The 15,458-nt window shown below is 39.2% G+C and overlaps 1 protein-coding gene across 3 annotated transcripts in view; it reads right to left on the bottom strand.

Moving 5' to 3' along the window:
- Nucleotides 1-15,458, bottom strand: part of KANK1 (KN motif and ankyrin repeat domains 1) — a 62,585-nt gene that overhangs the window by 17,071 nt on the left and 30,056 nt on the right. For 2 of the 3 annotated variants that reach the window (XM_048503165.1, XM_048503166.1), the window contains 4 exons: nt 7,672-10,323; nt 3,489-3,704; nt 2,372-2,474; nt 1,731-1,955 (listed from right to left, as the gene is read on the bottom strand). In XM_048503165.1, coding sequence (XP_048359122.1) covers nt 1,731-1,955; nt 2,372-2,474; nt 3,489-3,704; nt 7,672-10,323 — 3,196 coding nt within the window. The remainder of the gene's footprint in view (nt 1-1,730; nt 1,956-2,371; nt 2,475-3,488; nt 3,705-7,671; nt 10,324-15,458) is intronic. The other variant, XM_048503167.1, reaches the window with a different exon arrangement.

Raw genomic sequence — 15,458 nt, 5'->3', positions numbered from 1 at the left:
CGTTTGGTTGAAGTCTTAACAACTTGAATGTATGTGTTATAATGATAAGACAATCCCTGGTATGATATATATATTTAATTTTATTATATCGCAACTGTCTGCGAGCTGAATCTTATAATTAAATATATATATATTACTATATTTTAAAGGAAAAATACAATCAGATGGTTATCTGAATGTAATATGTATTTTTGAATTTCAATAAATATAGTATTTAGAAATAAATTAAAAAAAAGGTTTAACAAGTTTCAGACAAGGGCACCCAACTAAAAATCTCTTCAACTCAAAGCGGGCAGACATGGCCCACACATGCAGATACACACACACTGGGTCCATTCAGGCATTGCACAAAATCATGGCTTAATTAACTAACTGCAGTCAGTATGACTGTAAATGTGGCCCACTTCACCAACAACAGTTAGTGTCCACCAAACTAGATTCTTAGGCCAGGATTTGATGTTGCTTCATTAACTACAGCTAGTATTAACAAACACAAGTGCAGCCATACTTGTTTAATACTGGCTTGTTCTTTTGTGATTTTGCCCTAGGTTACAGAGAGAAGGCAATGAAACCAATATTCGCTGAGTTGAACTAGGAGTTGAGCAACTGTATGCGAGCTGAATCTTATAATTATAATAATCCATGGTTTCACATGACTTATGAAGTGAACCACAGCATACTAGACTTGCTGGCAAGATTCTATTGCTTCCCCAAAAGTAACAGTTACAGTTCATATGATGCAAAAAAAAATGACATTATTGTGCAAGTGTCTTGCAGCAATATGCAAAAAGCACTGGGGGAGGGAGGAACCTAGCAGACTGCAAGAAATGCCTACCCTACAGTATCACATACAGAAGCTGACCAGAGATGTGCAATTGGTCAGGACAAGCAGAAGACAATGTCATTGCCATCATACATAGGGCAATAATATGTCCATGAGTAGACTTCAGAGTTCAAGTTCCACTGTAGGAATCTTCTCATATTCCAATAGCAAAGCTGTGGTACTCTCAGACACTTGAGAAATAGAAGCTACTATAGCATTTGAAAGGCAGTAGTAGACGAGACAGGAACATCAGCTTCTATCCTCCACTTTGGCCAGTAGATCTCTAGGTCATGTTCAAAGCAGTTGGTTGATTATGCAAGTTAGCAAATAATGAGTACTATTCTGTCCAGTACACTGTACCACATTACATCACAGAATTACTAGCACACAGTTTCACTTTCAAATTAGTGTTCAAAATACATTTGGACTCTGATTAGACAAAGGTGCAGTATTTGAAGTTAGAATCAAGCTAAAATTTCTATTGTGTGATACTAATTAAACTCCAAGGGCTTAATTTCCATTGGGGAGAGACTGAGGAAAGAAAGAGATAGATGAATGGGCAGACAGACGAGTTTGATAAGGAAGTATAGCATCGCAGCAACACAGAAAATATACTTCTATCATTAGGAAGCCTCAGCAGTATAGTTATTACAAATTACAGGTAAAATTAAATGTATAAAGACAAACAAGACTTCAAGGAATGCACCAATTACCAAGTAGGAAATCAACATTTATACTATAAAGTATATAGATTGTGAGTTTTTAAAAGTCTGAAGTTCAAGCTCAGCCCAAGAGCAAGAGATGTAGACAGATCAAGGTCTTTTCAAAATTCTACTCATACAAATATTCAGAATGTGGGTGAACCTTATTTTTAATATATATTTTATTTTAGAGAGATGTACCATACCTCTCACGGATTTCCACTTTTTCAGGTTCAGCCTCTTGAACCTGATGCTGTTCTTCCACATGGAAAGACTTTATCTCTTCGTTGTTTAGCCCTTGCTGTCCGTCTACATTGAGTAAGCTGCCGTTCTCCTCAATTTGAACATACCCGTTCCCATGACACTCATCATCAGACTCTGAAGAGGAACTTTCTTCTGAACTAGAATCATCACTCGATGTTGTTTCATACCTAGGTAACAAGGTCTTTTCTATCAATACACTGTTACTCAGTGCTAAGCAAGTGACCTGATGTGCATAAGTTCCTATCACTTAAATAGATTTTTTGGTCCATTTTCTCACATATTACATGGATGATGGAAAGACTAATCTTCAGAAAAACTCTGTAAATTCTACATTGTGCTTTAAAAGTATGCTTGTGGTAAAACTCATGATAGTCTGAATTGGAACCCACTCAAAGAAGGAGTACCTATTGCATGAAAAAGCAACTGCATGGAAAGTGTCAAGGCTGCCACAGTATGAAGTCTTGGTTTTTTCCCTTCCTCTCCACTGAAATTTGGTTATTTGGACCAATTTTACATTTGATACTTTGCTATTTTATGTCCACTGCTGATACTAGATACGTCTCAAACCTAGCACTTCACTTACCCTCCATTTATACCAACAAACTGCAGATTCTTCTTTGCATTCAAATCTTTGTTCCCATCTTTCTTCTTCATGATTGATTTCAACATACTCTCATTTGAACATACTAGTAGAAAAAATGGCATAAGCTTATATTAGTAACGGCTTTGCACGATCTGTATGTACAGTTGTGTTTCCAAACTTTAACGTGAAGCAATTCCCATTTAACCTTCACATTTAAAATGTCCTGGTTCGGACAACTGAAACTGTATACAAAAGCATGAATGTATCATATTACTTCTAAAATCTAATACAGAATTGAAACATAAGAATAAGGCCAACCAAGCAAATGTTTAAATTTACTTGTACTCAACCCATAAAAGATAAACATACTGACCCAACAATTTATAAGTAGTATCACTATTTCATTTTTTTTCTTGACAAAGGAATCCTAATGCATTATATCAAAAGGCAAACTGAAGCCTAATTAGTTTACAGAACAATAAACACGAATTCCATGAACAAAAAACACAGCTGCATCACTAACTGTACACGAACACAGTAGACTTTATAGCTAGAATTGATGATTTTTCTTTATTTTAAGGTATATAAGAGGTATTACTATACTTTGGCTGCTGAGATGGCACTAAATTGGACTTGACTTTTACATTTAGCAGTATTAAAATAGCAAACAGATTTAAGGTACACAACCTGTTTCCTATTTGAATTTCACTTTGGCTTCCTGCTTGCATGAATAATTAATGATTATGTTTCGTCTTATAGTATTTCTCTAAATAATAATAATAATAAGCATTTGGATTTATACCTCACCTTTCTCTCCTGTAAGGAGACTCAAGGTGGCTTCCAAACTCCCTTTTCCCCTCCTCTCCCCACAACAGACACCTTATGAGGTATGTGGAGCTGAAAGTTCTGAGAGAACAGTGACTAGTCCAAGGTCATCCAGCAGGAATACAGGAGTAGGGAATCAAACCCTGTTCTCCTGATTTGAGTCCACTGCTCTTAACCACTACACCAATCTGACTCTTTTTTCTAATCATGCAAGCAGGAAGCCAAATTGATTGAACCAATGATCAAACCAGCATAACAGAAGCAAAATATAGGTCTCAACATAGACAGTTACCATAAAGTCCAGAGGCAAGCTGGTCATCTGTAAGATTAATTGGAGACATTGAGCTGTCTTGAGAAGGTGAAGCTTTCTGGTCTTGTCCTGTTCCTAGCACAGTAGCCTTCTCTTCATTTATGGTCTCAATCTCTGGTCCTACTTTCGATACATAAGAGCTTGAAACTAAACGTGAGCTGCCAACATGGCTACGAGGGACATACAGCAAATTATCTTCTGTTAAAGAACACAAAAGGATTACTAAATAACATTTTGTCAAATGAAAATGTTTTTTAACATTTTTCTTGATACCATTTCAAATGTTTCATTTGCTGAACCACTCTAAAGCTACCCATGTTAACTTTAGATATAAATTCTCCACTAGTGGATGACTCGCTCATAGGTTTGAAAAATAAGCATAAGATAAAAATAAGAATAAGATAAAAGTGCAATTCTGTGTAAAAATCTTCTCAAACAAGAATACTGAAGAATCATGAGTTTGCTTACTATTCACATATAGTAACATTGCTATTGGATGGTTACTGATATGCCTTTTAAATAGAGGTAATGAAAGATTCCTATGAACCAATCGCATTTGAATGGTACTTTAAAGAAGGGTTTTTCAAGTTTGTTTGAAGTAAATAAAACACATTTACACCAGTTCAGAGAACAGTACTTAAGTGGAAGCAGACAATTTAGTTACCAACACAACTATTTTTGATAGTGGAGCAGGACAGAAACAAAAACCAGCTTGTGCATACTTGCCTATATGAATAGCACATATAACACATATATTAAACATAGTTCTACTTGACCATCACATGCCCTCACATTCCCATATAATGTCTTTACTTAGGAACGACAAAGTATTATAATCTGTGAGTCGTATAGACAAGTCACACATATCCTACACTATATATTTATGCTCCCCCTCTACTTGCCCCTGAGTATTAGGTTTTCTGGAAGAGAAAGAGTTGAATCAGAACATTTGCCAGTACAAACCAACTGGGATCTGTTTCACTTGCATTTAGCTTAAATAGAAATAAAAAAAGAGACAGACAAACTTTCATTTCAAATTTTAATAAAATATTTTTCCAATAGCTAAGAGATTAAAAAACTGATGGGGAAAGAATCAGTGAAGTATACTTAACTTGGTTTTAATGGGTACACTTAAGAGACATATTGAAAATAAATCTTCAGTGCATAGTAAAGAGCTACCCCTGCTCCTTCCTGTTCTTGAGGGTGAGATGGGACATCACTGAAGTCTTGCATAAAAGACATAGTTAGTCCACTGGCCTTCCCTCCTTCCAAAAAGCATCAGGAGAAGGGTGGACAGCCCACAGTCATATTGCTTCAACTGATTTTAATGGGAGAGAATGTGCTATACCTCCTGAGGGCAGTCAATATAAAATATCCATAAGGGGAACAAGGAAAGAAAACAGCAGGGACAAGCTAAGCCTCTTAAATACTTCTACAAGTAGCCTACCTGTTACAATGTGCTCTGTAGCTGTGTGCTATATGACTGCCACTACTACAGACTGTCATATACAGGACATAAAAAATCCCCACCCCCACCCCAACATAGGGTAACAAAGATCTAGTGGGTCACACTGACAACACAGTTAAATTTTTTTTAATTTCCTTTCCTTTCTCTTCTGAGCATTATTCCAATTATTTCCTTCTTTGCTCATTTGCCTGGCTCACTTCTAGGCCTTTCATTATTAATCTGCTTTTTAAAAAAGGATGGTTACTGACTAAATATTTACTGAAGGCAGAATCCAACTGCCTATGTTTAAAAGTGGTAACTACTGCAGAGTAAAATATAGCTAAGAATATATTTTCACTTAGCAGAAGTTAGCACAATGCCAGTCAAGACACAAACCAGGAAGGACATCACAGCAATGTATGCATTGAAGCTAGTTAAACAGAAGAATGCATGTGAACATCCCAGCTGTGGAGTGCAGCTGTCCTGAAACAGTGGACCGGTTTTCTAGTATTAACAGACTCCTTGCGCTTACAATTATACAGAAATTAAAGTCTCCCAACTAGAGGCTATTATGAAAAGCAGACTCTTCTTATTTTCCAATATCACCAATAACAAGTATTTGATACATTTTACCTCAACCTTCCTTTCAAGGAACTCAGGGTGGTATAGCCCTGTATCCTCCCATGTATCCTCATAACAATCCTGGCAAACGGAATATAAACATGACCACACCAAGCACAGCCACTATGCCTGACAGGCATGTACAGTAGTGATTTGAATACAAGTCTTCCAGTTTGAATTGGTGTTTGGACACTTAACTGCTGCATCACATTGGCTTTGATATATTTTTAAAAACTGACATGTTAAAGCACTGCACCGTTCGCAGCATGACCCAGAAGACGTAGACCATTTTACTTGTTCACTTGGTGAGAATTTTTCTGCTTCACTAAACGATACACGTACAGTGACATATCAGAACAGAACTAAAATATACTATATTAAATAAATAACTGAAATATAAATCCATTAATGAGTGCTTTCGCACTATCAAGAATGATTTAAAAAGAAAGATAAAACTACTTTTACTTATACTTTAACTACACCACTATTTATTTTATGATCAGTAATGAGTTTAAGTTTGAGCTCTGCACAGGGAGAAGGAAATCTGTGTGAGGGCATTATAAATTTTCAAGAAGTCTAAAAGGTGCAGGAGCACTAAGGGCATTTTATTGAGGCAAGAATTGAGCAAAACAGCAGGGCGGTTCTCCAGCCAAAAATAACAAAGTGACTGATTATACAGGGTTCCTGCATTAAAAACTGTGGCATTACTAGAACAAAATGATACGTTAATATTTTAGGCAAGAAAGTGAAACAGAACTCCCAATAACATGCTTTTATTAGTAACTGAATCACAGACTCCACCCGTGCCTACTCTAAACTCTCTCATCTCCATGCCTGTCAGGAATAGAGACAAAAGAGCACATTAATACTTGGCTAGAATTCTAAGTCACTGGAGTGAAAATGCCTTTTATATACTTAATTCTTATCCTGTTAGGATTACATTTCTGGACTGTCTAGAAAATGACCTGCAATGTCCATGTTCCAAATGTAGAACAAATTACATATAAAGGAATGATAATACTATTCAAATGATATTTAGCCTTGAGGGGGAAAGCTGGAAGAAATAATTAGCACATCTTGTAGTGTTCTAACCATTGAAAGCAGCACTTAATTTCAGGCGTCTCTGTTCTGGAACAAGTCTAGGTACTTCCTGCATCACCTGGGAATGCAGGTTTGGCTTTTAATTTCCTTTCTTCATTCTAAATTTGTATAATTGCACCCATGAGCATGTGAACACCCACCCATGATGCATCTGAACTCATTTCCTGAAGGAGAAACAAGAGTGACTTGAGAGAATATCATAAGTAACCAGGATCCAAGGTCATTCAGTTCAATTACAACAAATCATTGATTTTATATAGGTGACTACAAACCAGCTCCCAAAGACCTTCCAACTGTCTGGGAATATGCTAGGGTAGCATCAATAGCCTCTGTGGGATCTTTGTTCTGATTAATTGTGTAAAATACTAACCCACCTTACTAATATACAATATTCTGTGCTGCTCCCAAAATATCTGGAGAATAAACATTGACATATCATGGCATGACATTTCCTATTCCCTGTATCAATATCAGTTGCACTGAAACCAATTTTTCAGAACTTACTAGAAAAAGCAAGCAATATTAACAAAGTCAAAAGTAAAATTAGTCATGGGGATATTGCAAGTGAAGGGAAACAAAAGGAAACATTTGAAGAAATGAACCAAATTTGACACTCCTGAGGTAAAAGTTGATCTACTTTAGAAATACCTCTGGCTATAATTTTAGCAGGACAGGATCTGATCTCTAAAGACATTAACTATATAAAGATTAAATACCCAGGGAGATAAAGTAGATGATAACCCAGACACTGAGTATATTTAGTCACATTAGGTATTTGAGCATTGATACCACTCATAATTTCAGTGTAGTCAGTGTAGTATTAACACAGGAATCTCTTTCTCAGACTTTTAATTCCATTGAAAGGCCAAAAACGGTGTAAACAATTTTGTGCACTGCATTTTAAGACCCCTCCCTTCATGCCACCTCTTTACTATTACCTCTAAGATATCACCAAGATACAAGATTTTAAAAAGTACTAAAGTCTGCCCAGCATACCTTTTACAGTTGTTTTGTCCGTGCACTGTTTTGGTACATCTAAGCTACGTAGCTCCTCCGTGCTCGCATATTTCATGACAGTGTTGATTGAAGACAGGGTGCTGATGAGCTGAGAATTCAGAGAGCCAATTTGTGAATGAGGCTCTCCAAAAGCTTCTGCTAGCTCAGAGTAGTTTTCAGCAAGAAGCATCTGTTGTTCTTGAACCAGCTTCTGAACCCGCTCAATGTAGTGATCTATGCCAGTCTTCACCTCAGGCGGAGGGAATGGATTGTCCAGCACCAGACTGCCAGATTCACACACAGATTCATCTCCAACACCGATGCTTCTAGTGCTGGGGGGCACAACTGACACTGGAGGGGGGCCACAGGCAATGTTTCTCATTTTCAGGCCAACTAGATAGTTTTCGTTAATATTGATCTGCCCCACTCCAATATCTTTGGTCTTTGGTATGGAAGGTTTTTCAAGGCCGGCAGCAGTAGAAAGCAATGTTCCCACACCGATAGAACGAGTTTTGGGAGCAGTATTTACGTCCTTTACCCTACCATCTCCCACAGCCACAGTCCGCATCTCCACAACAAGGGTGTTTGTCTGTTTATCATAAGTACTCAGCAAAGTGTTGGTGCTGGAGTCAGTTAAGGAAACCGTTTCTGTGTTGGTGAACTGGTTATCCTTTTCTAATACTGTATTGGTTCCCTGGGTAGCTGTACATGGCACTGCCATGACTCCAGAATTGGCTTTGAATCCAGTTTCCGTGTTTGTGCTGCGGGATACAGTCTCTGTTGATGGGCAGTCTTTCAGATAATCCCCACACCCTATAGACCTCACTTCGACTTTCAGCTCTAACTTGTGCAAGTTTAGACTGTCCGCTGACTCCTCTGTATTGACTCCAGTTTCGCAGATACTCATGTCTGTTCCCACACTCTTGTTGCACATCTCAACAGATCTCCCAACGCATTGGTTACACACTTCTCTCCTCTCCTTTACAATCCACCAATTCATTGGCACATCTGGACCTACAGCTGCGTTTTGTAACACAGGCCCACAAGACACGCCAACATTTCTCATCTGGAGATAGCTCCCTACGCATGAATCAATAACATCCACGTGACCCCCTACCATTTGGTCTCTTGTTTGTACCACTGCTTCGACTGCTCTGCTGAAGACAAGGGGCTGTGCCATGACCGCTTTGTCCATTTTTTTCCTAGACCCAGCTGCCTGAAGCTCATGCTTTAATTTGGTCATCTCCCTATCATGAGTTGTTTCCCTCAACTGAACCTCAAGCCGGTAGATTTTCTCTTTAAGGGCTTCAATTGTCTGGTGCTGGAGTTCTATTTCTCGCTCGGCCTCTGTAGACAGACCGAGCATTCCCTCTGTCACTCCAACACCAGAATCTTTCGTCTCGTTCTCTGTCCCTATCGCTACATCCCTGCACAGTCTCAAGGTTCTGTTATATACAACAATATCATTAATATTTTCCTCCGTACCCACAGCAGTGGACTTATTTTCTTTCATTACACTTTCACGGTTCACTCTCAGGTTAGAAGGGATATCATAGCTGCTATCCTGTATTTTCTTCTCTAAGGCTTGCATTTCAGCAGTCAACTTCCTAAACTCTTCTACTTTTTCTGAGCTCTGTTCTACATTCGCCACTTCTTCCTCACAATCTATATAGAGTTCCCCACCCTTTCTGACTGGAGAGAGACGTTTCCACTGTTCTGCATTTCCTGCGCTGTAAGATCTCTTTCTGAAATGGCCTGTGTCATTCTGATTGACTATTCTTTGACTTTTGAGCTTTGCCATCATCTGCCTTTTCTCTTCCTGCAATACTGAAATCTTCACCTGAAGCACAGGAATGGTCTTGACTTGCTCTTCAAGCTCCTTGAGATGTTTGAGAGCAATAGCCATTTGTTCTCGGATGTGCTGCAGGTGAACTGGGCTGACATTGGTCACAGGCGTTGAGATACCTGAACTCAAAGGACTATGCCGGATAGAACTGCCCAAAGAAGACGTTAAATAAACATTATAGTCTCCATTTCCCTGATACCCATTCTGAAACTGCTGGGACATCTGATTGTGTCCACTGGATCCCACAAAGGAGGGAAGTGAGCTTGTTGAACCCATGGCACCAAAACTGGAAAGCCTGGGCCTTCGGGTTTCTCCTGGGATCACCTGCATCGCAATCTTTTCCTGCTCCAGTCGCCTCCGTGTTTCCATTAGAGTTTTTGTGACATGAAGGTTATGTCTAGGAAGCTGTGGTGAAGGCGACAGTAGCTGTTTGCTTTCAGGGATTGTTAAAAAGTTTGGAGAAGCTTCAAAAGACAAAGATGGTTTTGTGCAGACGGCTGTTGCTGCTTGGCTTCTTGCTGTAAAGAGGGAGGATGAATGTCTGTTTTCATCACTGTTGGATGAAGAAAGAGACTCATTTGATGTCCATCCACTGCACTGGATACCTGAGTTTTTGCCAGTCACAAAAGGTGGTGTCACTTTTTTCTTTTTCTGAATGTTTAGTTTTTTTATAGTGTTTCCTTTCTGAATATCTTCCACATATTTGAGAAAATCCAAGTCTAGTTGGTAACCATAAGGCGTTTCCACAAAATAAGGATCTTTCTGGTCTCTGTCCTCTTCTCCACTTAAAGTATTTTCATCTTTTCCTGGAAGAAAAAGAAGACAAATGAAAATCTTACCAAAAATTAATTTTAAATACTCTATACAAACATGTAAAATCAGTGTTCTATATTGGAGAATCTTCCAGATAAAGCTTTATCTTGAATACATTTTTGAAACACACACACACACACACACACACACACACACACACACACACACACACACACACTTTATGTCAGTGAAACTTAAGGCACACATTTCATATAGCCACTAAAAACCTCTCTTATTATTCCACTGAAAGTACTTTAAGAAAATCCTATGCTACTACTATAGCAGCGTGATATTTTTATACATTCATTGAAAGGTCAAATAATTCTCACTATTACAATGAGGTATAATACCGCTTAAAGGATTTCTAAGGGTTACAGAAGGCAATATTTCTTTCAGTCTGCCCATATTATAACACTTGTAGCAGCATTTTAGCACAAAGCTGTTTAGATTTTAGTACAAAATTTAAAGAAGCAGATTCATTTGTGGTTGTTTATGTGTCTTCTTTTATATCCAAATACTGTGTACAGTGACATATTAAAAACTATGCAGCCAGCCCTGTTTCCAGTGCAGTCTAAAATATCTCAGCTGAAAGAGAAACTGCCAGCTCAGATGTCAGGACAGTCCAGCTTCCTGCAAGACACCGGAGTCGCATGTCGCACCAGAGCAATCTAAATAAAACTGCAGCAGATCTGCTCAGCCTCTGCAGGCAGAATATTGAGACCTGTTTTTGCTGTATAATCTGCTTCTTCCACCGACAAAAAAGGTAGGAACTTCTGAACACCAGCACAAAAGGTTTTCACATTTTCATTTACATTACCTTCAGGTTTCTCTGCTTCTGATAAACACTCGTCTGTCCAAAGTCTACAGGCCCTGGACTATTCCATGCAGTCATAGCTTCATACGTCAACAACCTCTTTGCCTGAAAAAATCCCTGCCTCTCAACTTTTTCCTTATGGGGTGATGAGAAATGCTCGGCATTAGTGTAAATACAGGCAAGCAGTTCACAAAGTTTCATAGGCTGAGGCTTCTCCAATGAGTGCCGAGTTTTAGCTCGGATATGGACAGAAGGGGAAAAATCTTTTGCCACTCCTTTTCAGCAGACACTTTACTCTTAATGGAACAGCCTCTTAAAGGTGCACGATCCCTCTCTTTTTCAATAACATTTTTTGCAAAATAGCCAGTATTTAAAGCACATTATGTCCATTAAATGCATTACTTGCACTTTTCAAATTTGCCCTCAAGACAATAGTGTTTAGATTGCCTTACATACACGAGAAAGTAGCCCTTGTGGGTAAAATGATTTGGTAGCCCTTGTGGGTAAAATGATTATTTTAATGTTTGTTTTCTTAACAGGTAAGTCTTGTCAGTGTCTCATGTGAGAGAATCAATTGTTAAAGCAAGGATTTTACCATCTCTCTCAATTTGTTCTCTTGGACGGGTTCTGTTCAAGTTTTGTCAGTCACAAAAACAGTAGTTATTTGCTTACCAGCACCCCAATAGCTTTCCTTATAGCCTTTTCTATACATTGCAGTATATGAAAATTCTTTGAGAGTATAAGGCAAAGCATTGTGCACTACCAGTGAAAAGCACAACAGGATGTTCAAGAGTAGATGGAACAATGGATTTAAATCTAAGGGAACATTAATGTAAGTTTATTATTAAAATATCACTTTGCTTGGCATTAAAAACATTAAAAAAATTACTAAAATAACTTCATACCCCCATGAGGATAGAATACCTAAATAATGACATACCTAAATAATGACAGGATTCTCAAGAGTCAAGACTACCAGGGCCTAGAAGACTGACCACTAGCCACCACAGTTAACTTAAATTCTTTCAGAACTAATGAAACATGAAATTGCCTATGCAATAAAATTCAACTGAAAACCGATGAATTCTTTAATAGAAAAGAAAATTTGAAGAGTAGGGAAAGAATGACCTCTGCAGAGAAATGAACCCTTTATTATTGTACAAGAATGTGAAAGGAAGGGCTTATTAAAAGACAATTAAATGTGGGTGAGGCATGAATGATAATGTATCAGAAGTCCCCAAACTACCTCTATCAGCAACAAAGCTGAACAGCACTTGAACAGTATGCCGGGGGGGGGGGGGGCGCGCCAGCAGAGCAGTTTCCCCTAATAGCATCTAGTTATTGACTCAAGTGCGGCCCCTATATGCAGACAGCTAAATCTGAAAATAGGGATCATGCTGACACTAAACAAATTTTCTTGCAAACTGGACACACACACACACACACACACACACACACACACACACACACACACACCGGTGTTCAGAAAAATCTGAAAACTTAAAATCCCTTAAAAATATATATTGAGGGATTTAAGTCCCTCCCTCAAATAAAAAGGTCTTGTCTGGTAGCATTAGTGTTTGGGAGATGCTCAAGGCCTATCCGCCACAGTATCCTCATGATACTCCAGGCCCAGTGACAAGGGAGATGTTCTGGGCCTGGAGCATCTTCCAGACATGGCAACTGCCACAGCTGGTAAGGTAGGGTATGGAGGGGGAAGAGAGAGAGATTGGGGAATTTTGACAAGAAAAGGGGTGGAGAAAGAGGGCGATTGTCAGAGAAGGGGAGGGAAATAGAGAGGAGGTAGGTCAGTAGAGATGGGAAAAGGTAGATTGATGGAGAAGGGGTGGGAGCAAAAGAGAGGTGGTACGTTTATGGATAAGAGGACGGGGAGAAGACTAATAGAACTGGAGGGGAAAAAAAGAGGGGAAGGAATGTTAGAAAAGGAAAAACCTTAGGAAGTAAGGAAACAAAGGGAGAGTGATGTACCCTCCCTGCAGATTTCTTGTAGGTTCCTGCTTCTTTTACATATGTGATGATTAAGCACTGAATGTGTGGGGAAGGGGTAGAGTATGTTATGCACTTGATCTTTCTTGTGCTATCAAACCAGAAATACACATATAGGTAAGGCTAACATTCCTGGGTGCCAAAATGGAAGCTGTCTCTTTAAAATAAAAGCTGGTGACATGAAGCAGGTGAAACCTTAGGAATTCATGGTGAATACATGAGATCATCATGCCTCCCCCACATGAACAGGAACAGTTAAAACCTAAGGCGGATTCTGCATGGGCCAAAAACAGTGGTGTGAAAATGATGTGAAAACGGTGTAAACCCTTTTTCACCCTGCTGTTTTTGGCCCATGCGGAAACTGCCTAAGATTTCATACTTGTAAGGATGCCATCTGCAGGTATATTCACACCCACTTTTTAAAGTAAGACTAGTTTGTTCCCATATTAACTTCAGCAGCATAGTACTTCCGTTTTATACTGTTTACATTTTTGTCAGCCAAAAGTAAACAGCTGTTGTTCCTTTCTGCCTTGTACTCTGGCAGGAGTGAAGGCAGCAGTTATTCTTGGTTCCTGTGCACTGAACAAGTGATGCTGCTTTTGAAGATGTTGTTCTAACTATTTCAGTCTGGGAAGACAGAAGTGGTTACGTTCTACTCACAACTATGTGCACTCTTTCTGGGAAGTGTTCATTAGAAACTGTAGTAAACTAGTACTGGATATTCTAGCACAAATTTAACCCTGAACTACCTAGCCAATACAGTAAAATGCTAGCACAAACTCACCAAACCCAAATAATACTAAGAAACATTAAAGCTGAACACAGCTTGCTTATGAATTGACCAACCCTGACAAATGGATTTAATGCCATTAGAATAAGGATTAGAGCTTCCACCCATTCATTAGTTTACTGAACTGACAAGTAGAACAACATTCTGGCAGCCAACCAACCCCGCCTACTGATGCCCACAACATCCTCTTATAACGTCTGATTTTCTGCAGCAACAGTTTTCACCCCATGTCTCCAAAAAGGGTTACCTTAGCTCCAAGTTTGTTTGGATCTCTGCATATAAGGGTCCTGATTCCCAATAGCATAACCCTGCCAGTGATGATCACCTATCGCATGACAATTGCTCCTGACAAAGGGAGGGATGAAATAAGGTAGATATCCCTTCCAATCACACAGCTCCATTTTAGGCATATGGGAGCCTTTTAATTTTTTAAAACACTGACAAAGTTAGTGGAGTTAAACATATTTGTTTTGAGCTTAAAGGCAGAGTGCATAGGCACCAATCCTGCCTCCCCCTGAGAATATTTTTTTAAATGAGTCTATGAAAGCATCCATTTGTGAAGGGTATGTTGTGCTATCTGAAAGTCTGCTAGAGCCATAGGATGGTAGGCAGTTCAGTCATCTGGACCCTGCTACTTGTCTGGGTCTCCCACAGTACAGCAGTGGCGTAGTGGTTAAGAGCAAGTGCACTCTAATCTGGAGAACTGGGTTTGATTCCCCGCTCTGTCACTTGAGCTGTGGAGGCTTATCCAGGAAACTAGATTAGCCTGTGCACTCCAACACATGCCAGCTGGGTGACCTTGGATTCATCACAGTTCTTCCGAGCTCTCTCAGCCCCAGCCACCACACAGGGTGTTTGTTGTGAGGGGGGAAGGGAAAGGAGATTGTCAGCTCCTTTGAGTCTCCTATAGGAGAGAAAGGGGGGGGGGGGTATAAATCCAAACTCTTCTTCTCTTCTTCTTGCTACCTTCACAGGCCTCAAGCCTCTACTGTTAGAGCAGCCATAACAGGTCCCAAGGAGGTTTACATTAAAGGAATTAATAAAATGCACAATTAAAACAACATCTTAACTGTGATGGCAGGAGCCAGCAGCAGGCTATGGGATGTTCAGCACTTCTTCCCAAATCTCTACATATTCCAGTTGCTAAATTTGTCTTCTTCACCCAGCCAATGACCTGAACAGGGAAAGTATTACCCCTGCTTCTTTGGAAAAATAATGCAACAAGTGATGTTAAGTTCCCTGAGAGTGAAGGATGATAACAACATGGTCCAGGTTACGCCTGCCTGCAAACAAGGAGTTAATTTCTCCCATAGTGATTTCTCTTGCCACACTGAGAGCCCAGGCACTAAATTGTTTTTTTTCCTACTTACAAAACTTGTACCCTGCTTTTCTGCCCTCATCAGGGCCCTTAGGGCATATTAATAAATATATTAAAATTGTAAAAAGCATTTGTGACTTTTTTTGCTATGGCCTCATACTAGGTTATCTCATTAACTTGTGAGAATCCTCTTTTCTTG

Source organism: Sphaerodactylus townsendi, linkage group LG07 (genome assembly GCF_021028975.2).
Source record: "Sphaerodactylus townsendi isolate TG3544 linkage group LG07, MPM_Stown_v2.3, whole genome shotgun sequence".
NCBI lineage: Eukaryota > Metazoa > Chordata > Lepidosauria > Squamata > Sphaerodactylidae > Sphaerodactylus > Sphaerodactylus townsendi.
Note: the sequence above shows the minus strand (reverse complement) of the source record. Positions and strands in the feature narration are given on the sequence as shown.